General features: G+C 51.3%; 7 protein-coding genes and 1 non-coding gene across 8 annotated transcripts; 3 read left to right on the top strand and 5 right to left on the bottom strand.

Moving 5' to 3' along the window:
- Positions 1–237: 237 nt before the first annotated feature.
- Positions 238–2,072, top strand: CC77DRAFT_1093214 (hypothetical protein; the record flags this gene model as incomplete). The annotated part of the gene is made up of 5 exons (XM_018529671.1): positions 238–381; positions 438–602; positions 661–1,043; positions 1,093–1,175; positions 1,232–2,072. The coding sequence occupies 5 exons, from the start codon at positions 238–240 to the stop codon at positions 1,627–1,629; spliced, it is 1,173 nt and encodes a 390-aa protein (XP_018388171.1). The 3' UTR covers positions 1,630–2,072.
- Positions 2,073–2,204: 132 nt separating this feature from the next.
- On the bottom strand, positions 2,205–4,761 carry CC77DRAFT_1048721 (cyclopentanone 1,2-monooxygenase; the record flags this gene model as incomplete). The annotated part of the gene is made up of 5 exons (XM_018527551.1): positions 2,205–2,508; positions 2,566–3,575; positions 3,622–4,138; positions 4,330–4,430; positions 4,668–4,761. 5 exons carry the CDS (start codon positions 4,759–4,761, stop codon positions 2,380–2,382), a joined length of 1,851 nt encoding a protein of 616 aa, XP_018388170.1. The 3' UTR covers positions 2,205–2,379.
- A 439-nt stretch (positions 4,762–5,200) lies between these two features.
- On the top strand, positions 5,201–7,410 carry CC77DRAFT_1093212 (hypothetical protein). The gene is made up of 4 exons (XM_018529670.1): positions 5,201–5,798; positions 5,854–6,202; positions 6,257–6,462; positions 6,514–7,410. Exons 1-4 carry the CDS (start codon positions 5,646–5,648, stop codon positions 6,964–6,966), a joined length of 1,161 nt encoding a protein of 386 aa, XP_018388169.1. The 5' UTR covers positions 5,201–5,645; the 3' UTR covers positions 6,967–7,410.
- A 214-nt stretch (positions 7,411–7,624) lies between these two features.
- CC77DRAFT_t24 lies at positions 7,625–7,728 on the bottom strand. Its single transcript has one exon. It is a non-coding gene; the product is annotated as a tRNA-Lys (tRNA).
- Positions 7,729–9,046: 1,318 nt separating this feature from the next.
- CC77DRAFT_1029767 (hypothetical protein) lies at positions 9,047–10,309 on the bottom strand (the record flags this gene model as incomplete). The annotated part of the gene is made up of 3 exons (XM_018526541.1): positions 9,047–9,822; positions 9,872–10,217; positions 10,271–10,309. 3 exons carry the CDS (start codon positions 10,307–10,309, stop codon positions 9,047–9,049), a joined length of 1,161 nt encoding a protein of 386 aa, XP_018388168.1.
- Positions 10,310–12,656: 2,347 nt separating this feature from the next.
- Positions 12,657–16,935, top strand: CC77DRAFT_1007230 (hypothetical protein; the record flags this gene model as incomplete). Its single annotated transcript, XM_018523468.1, has 3 exons — positions 12,657–12,704; positions 12,738–15,201; positions 15,248–16,935. 3 exons carry the CDS (start codon positions 12,657–12,659, stop codon positions 16,933–16,935), a joined length of 4,200 nt encoding a protein of 1,399 aa, XP_018388167.1.
- A 59-nt stretch (positions 16,936–16,994) lies between these two features.
- On the bottom strand, positions 16,995–18,784 carry CC77DRAFT_1018725 (nucleotide-diphospho-sugar transferase). The gene has a single exon (XM_018524681.1). The coding sequence runs from the start codon at positions 18,540–18,542 to the stop codon at positions 17,247–17,249; it is 1,296 nt and encodes a 431-aa protein (XP_018388166.1). The 5' UTR covers positions 18,543–18,784; the 3' UTR covers positions 16,995–17,246.
- Positions 18,785–19,087: 303 nt separating this feature from the next.
- CC77DRAFT_1059622 (hypothetical protein) lies at positions 19,088–20,590 on the bottom strand (the record flags this gene model as incomplete). The annotated part of the gene is made up of 1 exon (XM_018528259.1): positions 19,088–20,590. One exon carries the CDS (start codon positions 20,588–20,590, stop codon positions 19,088–19,090), a length of 1,503 nt encoding a protein of 500 aa, XP_018388165.1.
- Positions 20,591–21,168: the final 578 nt, after the last annotated feature.

The raw sequence follows: 21,168 nt of genomic DNA, 5'->3' as shown, positions 1-21,168 counted from the left end.
CGTAGCAGCTTGGGTGCGGCGTGGGCGAAATTACCATAGATACCTAGGTACCTGCTCTAGCTGCTTTGCAATGTGGTAACTTGTTACACGACATCGATGCAGCTTTATCGGAATATTCTGTCCTTTGGATAACCAGAACTACTATTTTACAGTGCCCCATAGCCACATGGTTGTGAGACCGTGCCTCTCTAACACCTAAGCGAGAGCCAACCTGCTCTTGCATGACGTTGCATCTGCATGGCGTGGAGCCCTGCTAAGTTCATCGCCTTGTCGCTGGCACTAATGTCCCTCGCTCTCGTCTCTGTGGCGTTGAGATTTTGGGCGCATACGAAATCGGGAAACCGGGTCGGAGCCGATGATGCGCTTATAATTCCCGCTTTGGTAAGTAAGCCAGATTGTTGACTCGAAAAACGATGGAACATCTGATAGCTGTACAGATCTGCATTGTAGGAATGGCGGTGACTGAGGTTATCGGTTTGTGTGCATACTATCAGACGTCTGCCGTAACTGAAAAGCCTGTAGGTACAGAGTTTGGGGAGATGGCGCAGCATCAAACCAACATAATAGGGCCTGATGGTCCAGTATACACCAAGCAACTAGAGGTATACGAGAAGGTGGAAACTCCCACCAATGGAAAAGGTTCGCCGCTGACAACTGTAGGCAAACTATACCTTGCAACTCCTTGCCTTAGTTTCTCTGGGCTTCAGCAAGACGTCCGTCCTGTGCTTCTACCGTCGAGTCTTTTACGTGTATCCGCGCTTCTTATTCGTTAACAACATCCTCATCGTCGTCATTGTGGCCTGGGCGGTGTCGTTGTTCTTTGTGATTCTTCTCCAGTGCCGAGACCCCAGAACGCTCTGGACAACTTTCGAATACGCTCGGGTCGAATGTGTCGAGCCGCTGCCTTTTTACTACGCTGTTTCGATCAGCGGGTTTATCACAGATATCGCTATCTTGGTCTCACCAATCCCAGTCATCTATCAACTCCAGATGCATTGGAAGACCCGCACCGCGGCAGCACGTATCCTCTTACTTGGTGCAGTGTGAGCTTTCTCGCTATATGATTATCAGAACACTGCTGATAGGACCTAGGGTATGCGGTGCCGGAATCGCACGTTTCGTCACCTTCATCGAGGTTGGCCGAAACGTCATGTACAACTTTGATGATATAACTTGTAGGCGAGACCCAGAACCGACGCTGATGTGAGAAACTTGACTGACTGTGGTCTAGACTTTACAACTCCGGTCTTTGCATGGAGCATGATCGAAAGCTCGTTAGCGGTAGTGGGCGCCAATCTTCCCCTTCTCCGACCATTGCTACGTCGGATTGAGCACACCTGCTCTAGAGTTGGTTCATCCCTTCCCTCGCTCCGGTCCAAATGTCCTGCAAGTAGCACTGCGACAGACAGTTCCGATGTAGAGTCGGAGGTGAAGATTGAAGAGGCCAAAGTGGGTGATGAGATTTCCATCCGAAGTTATGCTAGCTTCGAGTTACCTCCTCGTCGAGAGGGCGCTTTACGTCCAGAGGATCTTCTACAGATCCCACCTCAGGCTTCGATCATGAAACAAATCGCTAGTCCGGCCACTTTATACTCTTCGTGGACTTCTGATGAATGGGAGAATATTTAGCCTCACCTTTAGACCCAACTCGCAAATCAATCCAGAACTGGAAAGAGAGTATCCAGGAAGCGAACGTCTTGCAAGTTGAGTGGTTGCGCGTAGAGAAATGTTCTTCAGTTTATGATAGTAAGTTCTCTGACCAAGCGTTACCACCTGGATGCGGGCCCATACGTGACATTGGCGTAGAAGTGAGTCGACAGAAAGACAATAACATTATCGATGTGCGGTGATTGTAGAGACTGCTGGTTGGACGCGCAATGTCGGCGGAAAGTTGGATGATCTGCGTGATGACACCTGCACACGATCCGATAATCGCGAAGCTGGGAAATTCTGGTCCAAGCGCGTTGTACTAGGTCGCGACTACGCGTCCAGCAAAGGAAACCGGGGCTTCTATCATTTGGAAGATTGACAGTCTAGGCGTCGTCCCCCTATACCTCTACTGATGTTCATTGAGGTCATTTTATGTGAAGAAATGAGGGGCCTGGAAGCGAGCGGCCGGCCGGCATCAACGCACAGCGCGCCGCTCCTTCCCCGACCACGAGCATTCAACGCCACGCCGTCATTATCGGAATTTACAATCAGCCATTGCGCACGATACGTCGTGTAGCGTCACAAGAATAACTGTATCTCATTCTCTAACATCAATGCTCAAAACGCGCAGAGCTCTGTTAGTTCATGCTATCGCTCCTGATGCACGACCCTTAACGTGTCCCAATCCCCAGCCACCTCCTGAATTCGCCAAGCACGCATCATCATATTTCACGACAGATCGAAACCAGTGTACCCATTCGCTGCTGTCTCCTTGATCGTCTTGTAGTAAGTTGGCACACCACCGAGGTAGATCAATGGCTCTCGAGCCTTTCCAGGAATGTTGGTACCCATATACCACTGTCGCTACGTCAGTGCATTACATCTTTCTCGACCGAACGCCATCACAAGACTTACCGAATCTACGCTGGGCAGCAGCGACGCGTTAGCAAGCTTCCAAATGAGCTCCTTCCACTGATCCTCGCTCTCCTTCTGCGCTACTACTTTACGCAGCGACTTCTCCTTCATATGGTTCATCGTCTGCAAGATCCAGTTGCCCTGGAGCTCAGCGCACGTGGGGCCATTGCACAGGGCAGTCGGAGCCTGCGGCCCGTATGTGAAGAACATGTTGGGGAAGCCCGCCACCGACATACCTAGATATGTCTTTGCGCCGTCCTTCCAATGCTCGCTCAAGCTCTCGCCTGACGGGCCGCGGATGTCGATCTGTTTCAGACCCCCGGTGATAGCGTCGTATCCGGTCGCGCTGATGATGTAGTCGAACTCATGTTCCTTGTCCGCGGTCCTGATACCTTTCTCGGTAATCTCTTGGATCGGTGTGCCCTTTTCACTAATGTCGATAAGTGAGACGTTGGGCTTGTTGTACATTTCAAAATACTTGTTCTCCAGGGAGATACGCTTGCAACCAAAGGCATATGGTTGCTCCATGGGCGCTAGGATATCTGCGACCTTGGTGTCATTGATCTTCGCTCGTGTCTTGTCGCGCCAGAAGTTGTATGCCTCTCGGTTGGCTTCTTTGGTGAAGAGCATATCATAGTACGTTGCGAGCCAAAACTTGAAGTCGCCCTCGTTCCAGAGCTCTTCATACGTCTTCAGTCGTTGTTCTGGTGTATCATCAAAGGTCGACTTAGGGAGGAAGTTGAAGGAGAAACCTGAGAAGCTATCTGGGCGTTCAGCAAAGAGTTTGGGATATTCTGGCTTGGGAAGAGCCTGTTTGGGAAGGTCATAGTCGACTTGACCCATCGGTAACGACATGTTCGGCGTCCGCTGGAAGACAGTAAGATGGCCAGCAACATCGCTCAGCTCTTGGGCCAGCTGGATGCCAGTGGACCCTGTGCCGACAACGGCCACCTTTTTGCCACGAAGGTTAAGCTCTTCATGAGGCCAATATGATGGGTGCAGAAGTGTTCCTGGACGGAGTCAGTGAGGCTTACAGTAAGATCAATACGTACAAACCTTTGAAAGAGTCAAGGCCTTTCCAGTCGGGGATGTATCGCTTCGCCGCGAAGCCGGTGTTCAACAACAGGAACTTCACTCTGTACGTTTCGCCAGCCTTTGTCTTCACAGTCCACTTCGCTTCGTCATCACTCCATCTCGCAGACGAGACGAAGGTGTTAAATTGTGTGTCCTTCCTCAAGTCCCATACCTTGGCCACGTGGCTGAAGTAAGCCCGGAGTTCCTCGCTACCTGGGAAGCGCTGCTTCCATGTCCAGTCTTTCCACAGTGCTGGATCGGAGAATTCGTAGTGGGGAATAGCGCTGTCGACACGTGCGCCGGGATACCGGTTCCAGTACCACACGCCTCCGTAGTCTGATCCATGCTCGACCAGTTTGACACTGTAACCTGCATCGCGGATAACCTTCAGTTGGTAGACGCCGCCGAAACCTGCGCCAACGACCAAGGCATCGAGTTCTTTTACCTGAGTACCGTTGGTGCCATTGGCGCCGTTAGATCTGCCGTTCAACGACAAGTTCTTGAGATCATCAATAGAACCCATGTTGTGTTATGATTTCGCCTCCCGACGCACTGGTTGAGATAGATTATGAGGAGATATGCAGTCAGTATCACTGCAGACGTAGCCGAAGAGAAGCAGACAGGGAGGACACCGTATGAGTGGGGAGGAGAGGATTGCTTGGACCTAAGAATCCAGGGCTTCTCGCGTACCTTAACTCTTTGAGCTGTCAATCGTCGGACGTTGGTGCACGGCTCACTACGCGCGAACAAACTACCATTCACGTTTTGATTATCGTTGATTAGGGGGATACCTGGATGAATCCTTGTTGTGAGTCCCGAATCAGAATGGTCAGAGAAAGTAGTACAGCAAGCCCCACCCGCTTTAACCTAGGCCCCCCGCGACTCAGCGCGGTACGGCTCGTCCGTTTGTTAGTTAACGGCAGTTTGTCTAGCGAAACTATAAACTGGCTGAGCCCCGAATTCATTGAACGTAGCCCGTACGATATCGTGAAGATTGCCTGAACGCAAACAGAATGCGCTCGCCGTACCTGCTTTTGATGGCGCGGGGTTGGGCTCGTAGAGTGGATGCCTGATTGCACAAATGCATGCAAAGGATTCGAAGCCCTGCAGCGTCGCATGCATGGGCGGAAGGTTCGGGCCTTTTGCTGGGGCAACCAAACCGTTTGTGTTATTTTGGAAAGGCGACGCGGGCGCTAGATAACTTGCAAAGCTTCATTCTGTGATCATGTCGTTTATTGAAGGAGACGTTCCCACTGTGTGTTACAAGTTGGCAGATCTTACTGAATGTATTTACTCCAGACCATTCGGGTTCAAGACGCATCCGATGACGGCCCGCGAGTATGACCGTAAGTCTAGGATCGATTTCCTGGTCTATACGTGAAGAACGATGTGTATACTCGCGGAGTCATTTATCCGAGGATAATTCGAGGGTCTTAAAGTCTCGAGTGGGTGGAGATGTGGGTATATCAGGGATATCGGAAGTGCGGTAGGTTCGTACAGAAGGCCCGACGTCACTGACGCAGCCTCGCCAGTTCTTGCACAAGTAACAAGTCAGGGAGTGGTTCCGGGCACTACGGCAGTGCAACGGCTCTTATTCAAGGACCTGTGTGGCTGCAACTGGGGGAACCGTACTGGATGGGGCTATTGCGGGACAGGATTTCTTTTGAGAGGGGCGCGGAAGACATGGATCGGGGCCACCGGGTCAACGCCTTGAGCGTGGTCAAAGTGCTCAGTGGTCGGTGTTGCAAGACTTCAGGCACCGAAAGCTGGTTACTGGTCCTTGTGTTGCGACGTTGTTTGGCTGAGGCATGCACGTGTACTTCGAGCTGCAAAGAGGTTCAAAAGCATTGTTCGGGAACATCCGTTTGAGGACATTTGCACGTACACCTCGCAATCTATTCTTTCATGTGCCACTGTAACGTGGTGTAATATTTCTTGATTGTTGGGTTTCAATATACTTGTTTCGTTATTGGCGAAGCTTCGCTGTTCTCCTACATACCAGAATCATGGCGGTGAGCCCACTGGAACAGGCTCTCATCGAGACATGGACTCTATACGGGTTTGGAAGCATCGCTATTATGCTGAGAGTTTTCTCGCGCACGAGGATGGTCGGTATCGCTGGTTGGCATCCGGACGACTACCTGATTTTCTTTGCGTGGGTAAGTCGAATGATCCAACCAAAGAGAACTTGCGAAGAAGCACTAACATTCGCAGGCATGTTACACAGGCATGACGGTAGCTGCTCACATCGTAGGAGGAACCGGCGACACGTCGCATCTCACGATGCAAGAACGACTGTCGTTCACCCCTGAGCAAGCGGCTGCACGCCAAAGAGGCAGCCAGTGGTTCATGGTTGGTTGGTTCACCTACATCGGCTTGATCTGGACTCTGAAGTTGAACATGTTGTTTCTCTACAGACGAGTGGTCAGTGTAGTATGGGTGAAGATGTTCATCGTCCCCACCATGGTGTTCGTCGGCGTAACCGGCATCTCTATCTGGATTTTGCTCGGCTCAGCATGTCGCCCTTTTCACAAGATATGGCAGATTCTTCCGGACCCAGGCAGTGAGTAACGCTTCACCACTTCAGAGCGATGTTGAAACTGACTAAACTTACCAGAATACTGCATGCCGCAGAGTCCGGCATTTTTGGTAACCATATTGGTGCTAAATCTGTTGACGGATGTATGCATCATGCTCATCCCCATCCCCATCATCATCCCACTCAAAATCTCGTGGGGCCGCAAGATTGGATTGATGATTATGTTCTCCGGCGCTATGTTCATCATGATAGCAGCAATCTTGCGGGTTTATTTCGTCATGGCGGTAAGTGTCTAACGAGCAAAAGGTCCAGTTTCCCGCTAACAGTTATTTCAGCTTCAGCAAGGCCAAACAGCGGCCATCTGGTCTTGTCGAGAAGATATTGTCGCAATCATCATCGGTCAAGCCACCATCATTCGTCCTCTTTTTACCCGCCGGTTCTGGAGTGGCAACTACGACAGCTCCAACTCGTACCCATCGAACAAGCCATCACACGGCTATGAGTCCCACGAGCTATCTGGCAGTGGAGGCGACGGATCAAAGGCGTCGCGTCTGGGATTCCGCAAGCCAAAGGACCCGTATAACATTAGCGTGCTCCATACGGCGCAAGGAAATGAGAGCCAGGAGAGGATCGTTGGAACACAGCAAGACGCTGGTTATGCAACTCGGGCACCAACTCAAAATAGTGATCACAGCGGCCGTGGTTTGGATATCACAGTCAAGAAGGAAGTTGACGTGTCAGTTTCGGCTGCAAAGCAAGGTTTACAGTCATCTTGGAAGGCAGTGTGACGAGTCAAGGGGTGATGTGCTGGCATAAACCTTAGAAACCGGAATCCGAGGCATGAACATTCCACCAACAGCATGCCGTACCTGAATGTACGAGCTGAAACCACGGAATATGGCTACATCATAATGGATGAAGACCAGAGGTCATCAAAGGCTCCAAAGTCGAAAAGGGGAGAATGGAAGAACAAGGGCTCAACCAAAGGAAGGTCATCTCCAAGGACTGGACATGATAGGAGTTGTAGGGGTGCCTAGCTCTGTCAGGAACACTAACGATGTTCGTCAACTTCCCTACGACGGCCACTAATCATGACATTCAATGTGATCTTTGACATAGTCAGCATATCAGAGTGGTACAAACGCTCTGTCACTATCCGTAGTGTCTCTAATAGCAATACCTTGCTCTGTAGTCTCTGTCCTACTTGTTGTATAGTTAGTGTGTAATTCTTCCGGAAGATCTCCTGATCAAACATGCAGACACTGACATTAAAGATGATGATAGCAGCATGATGCAAACATGATAGGGTATACACTATCCTCAAGCACAAGGTCTAGTGGATAGTATAGGGGTGGGAGGAATGCTTAGTAAAAAAAAACTTGCTCCAAAGTCAACCACCACCTCAACCACGACGACGGCATGGTCAACAGAAGCACAAAAACAATGAGCCCGACGTGGGGGTCGAACCCACAACCTTGAGATAACCAATCGAGTCTTGTTAGGACGTGAAAGCTAAGAGTCTCACGCTCTACCGATTGAGCTAGCCGGGCGATGCTATTGATTGATGGAAGACGGACGAAATACAACAGTATTATCCACGGTATGAATGTTTGGAGTGCAGCATCTAGGCCTGAGAAAACCAATTGCCCTTTCATCCACTTTGCTGAGGTGTGGTTTGGTGGTTGACGAAGAAAATTTCCTACGGTTGTGTGGGGCCGGGGGCGGCGACGAGATCGGCGAACTTCATGTTCAAGACCTGCGGGAGCCGTTAATCAAGATCGTTCGCACCAATACCCTTCTGCCTTTTGATGTGCCATTATGATGTTTCGCATGGTAGGCCGCTTATCGAATGGACCCCAATCGCAGTATCAGGGGTAGTCGCGCGCGCATCAATGTAGCGACCAACTACGCATTAGGCTTTCTGAGTAGGATGTTCTTATACCAACACTGTGGAAGTAAGATACTGTTGCTGAGCTTCTACGCTTTGACTCCGTTTGCTGTCCACGGGTCTTGTGGTAGGGGGCTCATAACCGGTAGTGGTATCGGCCAGGTATTCAAGACCTCCTGAGGATGATTTCCGAGGTCCAAACTCGATTTGATCGCATGCTAATACCAGGTCGAGCTTATGTAGTTGTAAGCATATGGTCACATAGCGCTTGATGGAATGGTCCACTGGCGCGATGGAGATGAGGGTGCCTCAGCTGAACGCAGCTCAGAGCGGAAGATTGGCCATAACGATGTAGCAAACAAGACCGTAAGAGCACAACATGCATTCGAAAACAATTGAGTTAGAAACAACAATCGGGTGTTGAGGTATAGGTGTGGTGTCACTGCCTGTACCTAGGTAGCTGTGGACACCTTACACCTCAAGCTGCAGCACCCTAATGACGTATTCATGTACTGTAACGCACAGACCACTATCCCTGCTCGGAACAGACGGCCTCATCCCAACACAGAGCCTCGTTTTTGTGGCAATTGACGTTTAGACAAGCTTTGTGATCAACACCTAGTGTGAGGCTGAAATTTAGATTCCTGGGTATGGTGGTCAGCCGGGTGCTAGGCCAGATACCACAGCTGCTTAATCTCGATATCTGCCTGGGACTTCGCTGAACATGCTTCCGTACATGCACACCCGCTAAAGGATTTACAAGGGAAAGAAATGCACTGTAACTCAGAGAATCGTATACTACTGGTTGAATAGGTTGGTCTCGTTATATCGTTTACTCATACATCATGGAAAGAAAAAATCGTAACATGCGCCCATGCAAGCCTCCCACCCCAAAAAGGTATAATCGCGATCCAAACGCCTCGCTGTGACACAAGAAACAGCCCCTCAAACGCATTGACACTGTCGTCATCGCCATTTCTTCATCGATAGATCACCTCTTCTCTCAGCACGCTTCTTGGTGGACTCGGTGCTCGTGGCGCAGCAGGAAGGCTCATTCTCGTTGTCTCGACCTTGGCCTCTCGTAGGTCAATTTCTCCCTCTAGCTCGCCCACATCATGGTATGTCCCTACATGCTTCACTAAGCTGTCTACCGTTCGGCAGATCGCATCTACGTCTCTGCCCCTACTACAGATTGTGCACGCGTACTCGCCATCCGGGGTATGGCATTTGAGAACGAAGCGCTGGGCAAGACGGAATTCGCGTGTCTCCATGATATCAGTTTCGTATCCGGTCGTCTTGTCGTACATGGTAATGGGTGTTCGCTTCCCGATCATCCAGAAGTCTTCGCTGGTGACATCAAGAACAACGCCGCACGCGGGGCATGCGCAGCTACCTCCAGGTGCAAATGTAGATGCTAGGGGCTTGCCGGGCATATGCTGTAAGTCGAGAGCGTAGCGGCAGAAGAGTTGCTCCCCGACATCCATTATCGCACTAGGTGCGCGTTGCGAAGGGACCAAGGAGCGCGCAGGCGATGCGGGACGGAATTCGCCGCCGCCTGCTTGTGAGCCTCCCAGACGCTGTTGTGCTTCTTGTAGGGCTACCATGGAGCCTTCTCGGGCTTGGTTCGAGGCGGCGATGAGCTTGGCCATGTCGGCGCGAGTCAACTGGCGGTCGTTGTAGAGGGCGTCTTGCAAGACGTTAATGACAGTTTGTTGAAGCTGTATGATCTGCGCTTGCAGTTGGTTCTCGACGATGGCTGTGAGGAGAGTCAGTATTGTACTTGCTGTCGTACTCAGAGTACCTACCATCGCCTTGCGCAAACCGGCTGCCCATTCTACCATAGCCTTGGTCATACATCCTCTGAATCATCATGCCGTCTCTCTGAAAGTTGTTTCCTACATCGTCGCGCCCTCCCCACTGCCCGCCTCCCCCACCGTTCTTCAGCCGATCAATCTCCTGTTGTCTGCCCTCGGCTTTCTTCTGTGCATCTTCGAACTGCTGCTTCAGCTCCTTGATCTCGCCATCTTGCTTTGAGTCGCGTTGTTTCTGTCGGTGCTGTTCGCGCCTATCTGCGACGCGTTCCCATAGCCCCATAGACGCCGTGAATGTGCCGACGAGAGTAGACGCCAATGTGGCCACGATGAAGGTTTTCTGAGTCAACTGTGTGAGCTTGTATATTACATGTAGATTCGTCATATGTTTACCTTGAGTTTCTTCTCTTCGATCCATGATGCATAGTTCATTTTCGCGTTGGTGGTGGTGGTGAGCAACTACGCTCACACGTCGTTCCGGGATGTGAATCGTGGAAAGTGCCGAGAAGATTGCTTACTCTGGAGCAAGTTCGAGGATGATAACTTCCCACTCTTGACTTTGATCTAGCAAAAGCAGCCGCGTTTTCAAATACTGATATTACGGAAGAGTAGGGTAAGAAAAGAAAAGCGCGGAGAATAAACCCATCACCCCTCTGCGCGCCCTCAATGACGCATTCTGTCCACCCGCAACCTGTAACATGCGCGAGTCGCGGCCCCAAACGGTGTCCGAGCCCCAAGATCACCCTTGCATGGAAATTTACGGCACCTGATTGCGCCAAATGTCGCGCAATCAGTGGAATGGGCATGGGCGCAGTTCACTGACCGCTGCTTTCACGATGCGGATGTGAGCCGCGCCAGCCAAAGTGGAGGCGACATGTGCGGTGATGTCATGACGCTAGCTGTCTTGGATTTAGGCAAAGCGCGGAGATGAGACGCCGTGTGGGCGATGAGAGTTGCAAACCGCGACTTTTCAGCGTAAGCTTTGCCGTAAGACATTAAAATAGACTGGACGGACTTGTTGGGGCGGGTTGATATCTTCGCAGTACATTTCTGTCCATCGTGGGAAGGTTGAAACGTGTCCACCCCACCAGTGCCAACAGCCATCGCGCTCTCCATAACCTCGGCTTCCATACAGACTTGCGAAAACGCGTTCCGCTTAAGACATGTACCCATATATGTTGGTTTCGACCCGTACATCGCCAGGTTCCTGTCATCAACGGCCACTACCTATGTAAGCTGACTGCATTACCCTACCTGCAGGCGGAGTGCTAGCCATCTAGCGATCAAGGTACGTATGTATCGTCAGATACTGTTTTGGTGTTGTACAAGATGTGTGTTGCTTGTCGATGACCTTGGACCTTTTCATGGCAATATGAATGGAATCCAGGCTCTAGGTATGTTGAAGGCATGAAGCGACCAAGCACCTCTTGCAGAACGCATTTCTGCCCAACAACCATCACACCACCATTTAGCAATAGGACCGATGCCAACGACCACGACCACCCCAGAGTCTGCCGGAGCGTACCAAGTAGCCTGATTCACGCCCGTTCAGACACCTTTGTTATTGCGCTGCACCTTTATAATCTGCAAAACTACCTGAACTTGCACATACGACCATAGGACACTGAAAATTAGGCTTCCCGTCCGCTCAGCCATATACAAGCAGTGTACCGGCGGATTAGTAGTTAGGTGGGTGACCACTAGCGAATCCCCGCTGTTGTATGTTTTTTTTGACTTTTTGCTGCCCAGGAATATCGAGGCTCTGGGCAGAAGGCAACTTAACCGAGTTGCTAGAGAACTCCATTTTCGTTGAGACATGGGACATCAAACAAGCTTGGTGGTTCTTTTAGGTTTTTTCCTTGAACGAGATAGATCGATAGGCTTCGAAAACCCTCGCGAGATCCAGTGCTTCGACCCCATACATGCTAGCCGCTGTGGGCGTTGGAAAAAGTGTCTGTTAGCCAGTCTGATATCTTGCTGAGCATAGCATCTGCCGCTGCTACTCTTGCCTTCTCTGCTTCAACATCCTTGGTGGGGAAACCTTCGAACGCGTGTGGCTGACCATGAACTTTGTAGTATTTAATTCCCGGCGCTCTCCAGCCTTCCTGGCTTGAGGCCTTGATCATGTTGCCCGCAAGCTTGTCAGCCATGACTTCGAGCTCGCGGCGTCCACATTGCTGACTTTTCGAGGCGCTCCTCATTTCTGGATTTTCTTACTCCCGATGAATGCTATCGAAGCCGGCTACGGATACAGCCGTTTGACTGAGCCGGGTGGACGATGGGATCAAAGGCAAGGTAATCTTTCGGAACGCAGACGCGCTACACGCGAATTCGTGACCAAGACGCGATGGGTGTCGCTGTTTTGTCCCACTTCTTATCACGACAATGCGGTATCCAAGGACGTCGCAGCCACGCGAACCTTGCTCTCACGGCAGAGAAGGTTGACGACGCTCCGATTGTGGTTTGACGGGAGCAGCCGTATAGGTGGTCGGATGATGACCAAGCGCACTAAGCCTAAGGCAGCGAAAGCCGCGGAGTTTAGGTGACGCAGATGAGATGGATGACAAAAGGGCCCCGATGTCGCGGGGCAGCAACGGGAAGATTACCCCACTTTCGATTCTCGTGGGTGGTGCATGCAGTCGCGTGTGGCTTGCATCATGTCACGTACAAACCTCACTTCACTTGTTGCTCACTCTGAGGTTTCCTCTGGCGTCTGCCGATGCTTTTATCCTCCTGAAGCTCTGCCATAGCACCTTGAGCTTCACCAGCCCCCATCAACATGGCGACTCCAAAGATTAGTGAGCGGGGCATCCGCATCGCGATTGATGTATGCCACCAAAACATACACGCATGGCGATAGCTGACAGTGCAGCGTGGCGGTACTTTCACCGACTGCGTAGGCAATCCTGGCACCGGCAAGATGGAGGACGACATCCTCATCAAGCTGCTCTCCGTCGACCCCTCCAACTACGATGACGCGCCGCTCGAAGGCATCCGCCGCCTCCTCTCCAAATTCACTGGAACCGAGATTCCCCGTGGACAGCCGCTCGACACGTCCAAGATCGAGAGCATACGCATGGGCACCACGGTCGCGACCAACGCGCTTCTAGAGAGAAAGGGCGAAGACATTGCCATGGTCGTCACAAAGGGCTTCAAGGATTGTCTTGAGATTGGAAACCAGAGTCGGCCCAACATCTTCGCGCTCGACATCCGGAAGCCTGAGGTGCTGTACAAGAAGGTTGTCGAGATCGATGAGCGCGTCACATTAGAAGACTACGCCGAAGATCCAGAAAGGAACCAAACACAGGCCAAGAGCATAGAAGAGGCTGGCGACAATGCTGACTTGGTGAAGGGCTTGTCTGGTGAGACGGTGCGCATCCTACAACGGCCCCAGGAAGAGGCGATAAGAAGGCAGTTGCAGGAGGTCTACGATGGTGGACTGAAGAGCATTGCGGTATGTTTGATGCATGGATACACATACCCAAAGCACGAGGCGTTGGTGGGAAAGATCGCGAAGGAGATTGGCTTTGAGCATGTCAGTTTGAGTCACGAGCTCATGCCTATGATCAAGCTGGTCCCACGAGCCACTTCGGCCTGCGCAGACGCATATCTCACCCCTGCGATACGAAAGTATATCGATGGCTTTTCCAAAGGCTTCGAGGGCGGCCTTGGCACTAAGAGCGTGAAACGCGAGGAAGGATCAAAAGGCGCACGCTGCGAGTTCATGCAGTCAGATGGAGGCCTGGTTGACGTCGACATCTTCTCAGGCCTGAAAGCTATCCTTTCAGGTCCTGCCGGAGGTGTTGTTGGTTATGCGCTCACATCGTACGATCCGAAAACCAAGATTCCTGTCATTGGATTCGACATGGGCGGCACTAGTACCGACGTGAGCAGATACGGCGCTGGACGCTACGATCATGTCTTTGAAACTACGACAGCCGGTGTCACCATCCAATCACCACAACTCGATATTAATACTGTTGCTGCTGGTGGTGGATCGCGTCTGTTCTGGAGAAATGGACTTTTTGTTGTTGGCCCGGAGTCTGCGAGCGCACATCCAGGTCCAGCTTGTTATCGCAAGGGCGGTCCGTTGACAATCACAGACGCGAATCTGTTCCTTGGACGCTTGTTACCAGACTTCTTTCCTAAGATTTTCGGTAAGAACGAAGACGAGGGGCTCGATGCGCAGGCGAGCGAGAAGTTGTTCAAGGAGCTGGCGGAGCAGATCAATAAAGAGGTCGCAGGCGGCAACAAGGAGAAAGAAATGTCGCTGGACGATATCGCGAACGGTTTCATCAAGATTGCGAATGAAACCATGACACGACCTATTCGCAGTCTGACCGAAGCCCGTGGACACGACACAAGTAAGCACCGACTCGCGACGTTTGGTGGTGCTGGTGGTCAGCACGCGGTGGCCATCGCCGAAGCTCTTGGCATCTCGCAGATTCTGATCCATCGCTACTCGTCGGTTCTTTCTGCATATGGTATGGCGCTTGCCGACGTTGTTGATGAGAGGCAAGAACCAGAGTCTACCGTATGGTCGGACAAGAAGGAAACAAGAGAGTACTTGCAAAACAAGATGGCAGATTTGAAGAGCAAGTCGACAAGTACGCTCAGAGATCAGGGCTTTGACGAGGAGCATGTCCACTTCGAGGAGTACCTCAATCTAAGATATCGAGGAACAGAATCCGCCCTCATGATTATCAAGCCGACTAAGGAGGAGGCACAGCAAGAATACGATGGAGATGAATGGGCGTTTGGCAAGGCTTTCGTCAAGCAGCATGAACAAGAATTCGGCTTCACTTTACCTGATCGCGATATCATTGTAGATGATGTGCGAGCTCGTGGCATCGGCAAGACATTTGAAGGTCTCGAAAAGAGCGTAGATCAGCAACTCAAAGAGATCAAGCCAAAAGATATCTCAGGCGACACGAAGCGCTACGACACTCGCAAGGTATTCTTTGAGGGTGGCCGACAAGACACTTCAGTCTACAAGCTCGAGGATTTGGAAGTTGGCGATCGATTGAAGGGGCCAGCAATTATCGCGGATGGTACGCAGACTATCGTTGTGACACCTGGCGCTACTGCGCTTGTCATCAATACCCACGTGGTGATAAACATTGGTGAGACTGAAGACCAAGAGAAGGAGGTTGGTACGAAAGAGGTCGACCCAATCCTGCTCAGCATCTTTGCGCATCGATTCATGGCCATTGCTGAGCAGATGGGCCGCGCACTCCAGAAAACTAGTGTTTCCACTAACGTCAAGGAACGGCTGGATTACTCCTGCGCGCTGTTTGACGAGAATGGTGGACTTGTCGCCAACGGTACGTCGATTGTTAAAGTGACCGAACCCGGCTAATGATAGTGAAGCCCCTCATCTACCGGTACATCTCGGTAGCATGTCAACTTGTGTTCGCAAACAAGCCGCCATCTGGAAGGGCAAACTCAAGAAGGGTGACGTCCTCGTCTCGAACCACCCTATGTTCGGCGGCACTCATCTGCCAGATATCACTGTAATCACGCCCGCCTTTAGTGGTGACAATATCATCTTCTACGTCGCTTCACGCGCGCATCATGCCGACATTGGAGGCATACTCCCCGGCTCTATGCCTCCTGCATCAAAAGAGCTTTACCAAGAAGGTGCGGCTATCAAATCTGAGAAACTAGTATCCGAAGGGCACTTCAACGAGAAGCGCATCACTGAGCTTCTTCTGGACGAACCAGGTCAGTATCCTGGTTGCTCTGGTACACGATGCCTCAGTGACAACATCAACGATCTGAAGGCACAAGTCGCCGCCAATCAAAAAGGTATCAACCTAATCAGCACACTAATGTCGGACTATGGCGAGCGAGTTGTCAAGTTCTACATGACCAACATCCAAGCCAACGCAGAGCAATCTGTTCGTGCTCTACTCAAAGACGTCTACAAGCGTTTTGAAGGCCAGGATCTTAGCGCAGAGGATTTCATGGATGATGGAAGCCCTATCCGGCTCAAGGTATCGATCGATCCTGAGAAGGGTGAGGCCGTATTCGACTTTTCCGGCACAGGCCCTGAAGTCTACGGAAACATTAATGCGCCAGAAGCCGTTACCTACTCTGCTATCATCTACTGTCTGCGCTGTCTTATCAGCGAGGACATCCCGTTGAACCAAGGTTGCCTCAAACCGATCCATGTCCTCATTCCCAAGAAGTCCTTCCTCTCACCATCCGACAACGCAGCTGTTGTGGGCGGCAACGTTTTGACAAGTCAGCGTGTTACCGACGTAGTTCTCAAGGCGTTCAAGGCCTGCGCTGCGAGTCAGGGTGATTGCAACAACCTCACTTTCGGCTTTGGCGGTACAACATATGGAGAAGGCGATAAGAGCGGCGAACGCAAAGAGACGAAAGGTTTCGGGTACTATGAAACAATTGCAGGAGGATCTGGCGCTGGCTCAACATGGAATGGCACAAACGGTGTGCATACACATATGACCAACACCCGCATCACCGACTCTGAGGTCTTCGAGCGAAGGTATCCTGTTCTGCTCCGTGAGTTCTCGCTACGACAAGATAGTGCCGGTAAGGGCATGCACGTTGGTGGTGAGGGTGTGATTCGCGACATCGAGTTCCGCATCCCCGTCCAAGTTAGCATTCTTAGCGAGCGAAGAGTATACCATCCCTACGGCATGGAAGGAGGAGGCGACGCAGCATGTGGCTTGAACATCTGGGTCAAGAAAGTAGACAAAAAGGCTATTGACCAGAACTCGGACTCCAAGCGCCCCACAGAACCTCTGGAGGACACTACACATGCGCCTAGGACTTCTGATGCAGTAGAAGCGGCCCAGAAGAAGGACGCTGCAAGAGCGAAAGAAGACGTGGAGTACAGATATATCAACATGGGTGCTAAGAATACGGCAGCTATGCGGCCGGGTGAGAGGATCATCATCCATACACCTGGCGGCGGTGGCTGGGGTAAGGAAGGTGACGAAAGTAGGGTGCAGAACAAGGTCGATCCAAAGGGAAGTTGGAAGGGTGGAAGTATAGCCGAAAGGCAGAGCACTGCAGAGGCCAGTGCGTAGACGGTGCTTCGTGTATAGTATGAGTAACGTGGACAGCAAACCTCATCCGATAATGCTATGCTTTCTTGAAGATACCAAAACCATGGCCATAGTTGTCTAAACCTTTCTGGAATGAAGACCATAAATGGTACGCCATTCCAGAAACACCCTCTCGTTGCTATGCATGCCAACACAACTATATAATTATGTTCCTTTCTCTCGTCTCGCTTGTCCACATAAATCTCGCCCAGATGGTCTGGAATACACGCAAAAGAAAACACTCTGAGGATGGCAATCAAGCAGTACAGAAGACTGTGACAGTAATAAGCACCCTAATCGCTTCCAGAAACCATACCATCTTCCTCTCTCGCTTTGGCAAATTCAGCGCTCTCATAGAACTCATTCATCTCGTTCCAGCCCTTCTCCCATTCCTGTTTCATCCATCCCTCCTTCATAACCCAGAGCTTCTCATGGACAATCTTCAGTTTTCCATCGCCCTCGTCCTCCGTGGGAAAGAATCCACCCCATTGTCTATCCAGCTTTGTCACTGGATATGCGCTCTCCGGACCAAACTGCCAGTTTAAGAACGCCTGCTCAGCCATTAAGCAATCGTAATTATCGGTCTTGACATAGTTCTGCACAAGTCGTGCATGCATGCGCAAGGAGGGTGTGAAGACCATTGACCCGACGTTGACGTTAGGATATGTCGCATTGAAGATATCTTGCGCGACGCCAGCGAAGATGTAAGGCTCGCAAACTGGCCCGTCGGGTAGGAAGTCATCGAGATGCAATTTCTCCGGTATGCAATCTTGCTTAGGCGCGAGGTCGAACATCTCATCAATATTCGCCAACGGAAACGCATCAGCATCCAAAAACAGTATGCGCTCAAACTCCGTCTCTTTCCACATATTGAGCTTGGCAAAGAGATCCTTCCATCGGTCTTGCACGCCAGAGACGTTGCATTCCCATTGAAGAGGTGAGAGCTCGCGTACTAGTGCACCGGCTCCTTTAAGGAGCGCACGCTGCTCGTCTGTTACATATTCGGCCACATAAACGATGAGCGGGTATTTTTGGCTGCGTGTTTGGGAAGACCAGAGTATCCGATAGATAAGCGAATGAATAGCGAGAAAGTAGGGATCTTTAAGAGAGGGGTTAAGAGTAGCAAGAAATGTTGCGTACGCATAGCTTCCAGGGGTGCCGAGGTCGTAACTGTGAGGCGTTTGTGTCGAGTACCGTTGAAGCACGGTGGTAGGTAGGTCAAGCTGTAAATCGTCTTGGAAAGGATATTTCGTCTCGGGTTCGCTGTCTGTTCTTGATGACTGTGAGACTTCCTCGAAGGAAGGTCTCGGCTGGAGGTCTAGACTAGGCTCTCCAATAGCGGAAGCGGCGATTTCCTTTAGCGGCGACCTAACATCTTCTGGTATTGCTTGGCTTGATACTTCATCCTTCAGAATAACGAAGCCATCGTTTTGGTGGGAGGAGGTGAGCCTGTCAGACGGCAATATCTCAATTCCGCTGATGCGTGCACCCCCTGGCGTGGTTTTGAATTCGTGTCGGTGTTGTGCAACGAGGTATACCGTTCCGAGACAAGCAAGTGTTGCTAAAGTAATATTATGTCGGCGTCGCATGATGTGTACGGAGACACAACGCAGATTTGGCGACAAACCTTTAGTCAATCCTTGAAGGGGCGGATATCACATGCACCCATAGTCGAAATGCTCGGGCACACACCCACGTCATAATTAAGCCGACGACGGGATAGGGAGGAGGTGTTACTTGAATAATGGTAACAAAGCCGATGACCTGATCATCGCCTCAACACTGATGAGAGCAAGGCTTCAGATAATCACGCGGCGTTGTCGCCAATTTCGGGTGCTGCCGCTAACAACGATCTGCAGGCGCGCAAAGACCAACGTTCAATGCCCAGGCGCCCAGAGATTACCCCATGGGGCGCGGTGTCGGAGCAAGCTCCAATTCGGAACAACCAATAGATATTGTGCCTCCATGATAATGCACCTTACCCTGTCCGCACCTGCAGTAGTGTTGTGACGGGAATTCCCTGAGCGGGTAAAATCACATGAAGCCGAGTAAGAGATGAGCACGCAAGCGTGCATGTGGTCCAATGCAAGGCGATGACGCAGAAAAAAACTTCAACGCAAGACTGATTAAATTTCTATCGTACAGAGTAGCTGCGCTGGTGCTTCGGCGGGGTTACTTGTGGCCGGACCGTACACTTGTAAAGCCAATTGGCTAATGTGACGCTGGGCTCATCGACTAGTTTCGTAACAACCTCGGCAGCGTAGAGTGTAAGGGGAAGAATGATCAGCTGTGGTAGCCAGAATGCAACCTCAAGACCCATAGGCCCTTTCTTGGGGAGCGGGAACTTGTCGACCCATCCTGGTATACCGTCCTTGTGAAATGGCCTTGAGAGCCCAACCGCGGCGTAAAGTCGGTCTCCCAGGGTCCATATTACAAGCCCGTGGACTAGGTATAGCGCAAACGAGATGCGCGCAAGGTACTGGCAGAAACCAGTCTCGAAGAAGCGCTTGAGCCATGGCAGGCGTGGGATCGAGGCTACTGCGAAGGATGCAGCCCAGAAGAGGTAGAACCACTTTGCGTCGAAGACAGCTTGGGGCTTGAGATGTGACAGCCAGACCCATCCAGGCGACCTGGAGATGAGAACGGTGCGATCGATTTCTGGCGCATCGAATGCCGGTACTCCGCCGAGGTAAAGTGCGGCGATGAACAAGTGGAAAAATATGAGCTCCTTGAATCCGGCCAGCGCACTAAGAAAGCGCGGGAGTTCGTCCCGCTGGGCCAGTAATTCAAGGTCACAGAGCAATACCCCGGACATGAACAATGCTGCGTAGAAGCCGTCTACCACATAGAGAAAGTATGTGATCAAAGCCACCTCGCACCATAAACGAGCGTTCCGTGTGCACCGCGAAAGTGCAGAAAGTGTAGTGTAGACGACAATGGATCCTTTGAATTCGATAGGTATTGACCAGGTATGAGGATGATACGCTTCCGTGAACTCATAGATGTTTGTAGAGAATACGAAGCTGTAGTTTTTGAGGGTTTGGTACCAGACAATGACGTCTTCGCGGAATGTGGATTTCATCTCGTGCATGTCAAGTGACAGTTTACTCCAGTGTCGGAATGACGTCCAGGCAAACGTGACAATGATGACAGGAATGTAAAGTCGAAGCCAGCGACGGAAAAGAGCGGAACCGACCGTTTCTGATGCGCTTGATGGTTTTCCCTCCTGTATGAGTCTCAGGCTTTTGAGCGAGAGGACATATCCTGAGATGACGAAGAAGATGGCGACGGCGAAGTGGCCACCAGAGAAGAAGAGCCGTACGAAAGGGAAAGCTGCGGAGTAGTATCTTCCCTCGTAGCCGAACGAGTTTTCGAAGACCAGATTCCCTTTGCCACCGTGGGACCACAGTTGATTGTGATGCAGATATACCAAGAACGCTGCAAATCCCCTCAGACCGTCTAACCACGCTGTCGGTCTGATTGAGCTGCTCTTGGTGTTTGAGCGTAAGCTCAAGAATTCCGGGCGCACGATGTTAAGACTCCATCTTGCTGTTCGGACTGGTTTCCATATCGTTGGTGACAATTTGACGTCGTCGAGTCGGCCATGATCCAAGAGTCCCCCATGTGTGGTTGGCATGGCTGATATTGAAGCTGTAGCAGTGATCGTGATGGATTCGACCTCGACTGGACAGGGTGGTGAGGGTCTGAGGACGCAAAATGATAGCGGTTACCGCGGAGGTTGTGCTAGGCCGGAGGAAACACAATTTTCTCAAAATGATCGTACACGTAGCTGATCTCAACCGAGGCAGCACATGTGTAGAGCTTTTCAGATGCAACAAAGCACTCATCCAGGTCGAACGGCCCATGCAGGCGGGGTACGGTGTTGGTGATTTTGATAGCATACCGCAGGAACTTCCGACAATGGACTAGATTGACCCGCAATAGCGCTCATCAGTTACGGTTTGGTAAATAGTCCTATTGGGTCGTCCCTGACAGACGATAACTGGTGCGGGGCTTTGAGTGGGAATGGTGCCGATTATGTCGAAACCGCCGACCAACTTGCAGGGATCGTCTAGAGAAGCTTTAGCCTAGGCATCTTAACCTAACATCCTCGCCGCAACGATGCAGATGAGCTCTTAGGCATGCAACGCACATGCGCTATCGAGCTTCCGCCACGAGGCAGGCCCTGTCTCAACCATTTGTACCGACGTACCG

Source organism: Alternaria alternata (assembly GCF_001642055.1).
Source record: "Alternaria alternata strain SRC1lrK2f unplaced genomic scaffold CC77scaffold_6, whole genome shotgun sequence".
Taxonomy (NCBI): domain Eukaryota; kingdom Fungi; phylum Ascomycota; class Dothideomycetes; order Pleosporales; family Pleosporaceae; genus Alternaria; species Alternaria alternata.
Note: the sequence above shows the minus strand (reverse complement) of the source record. Positions and strands in the feature narration are given on the sequence as shown.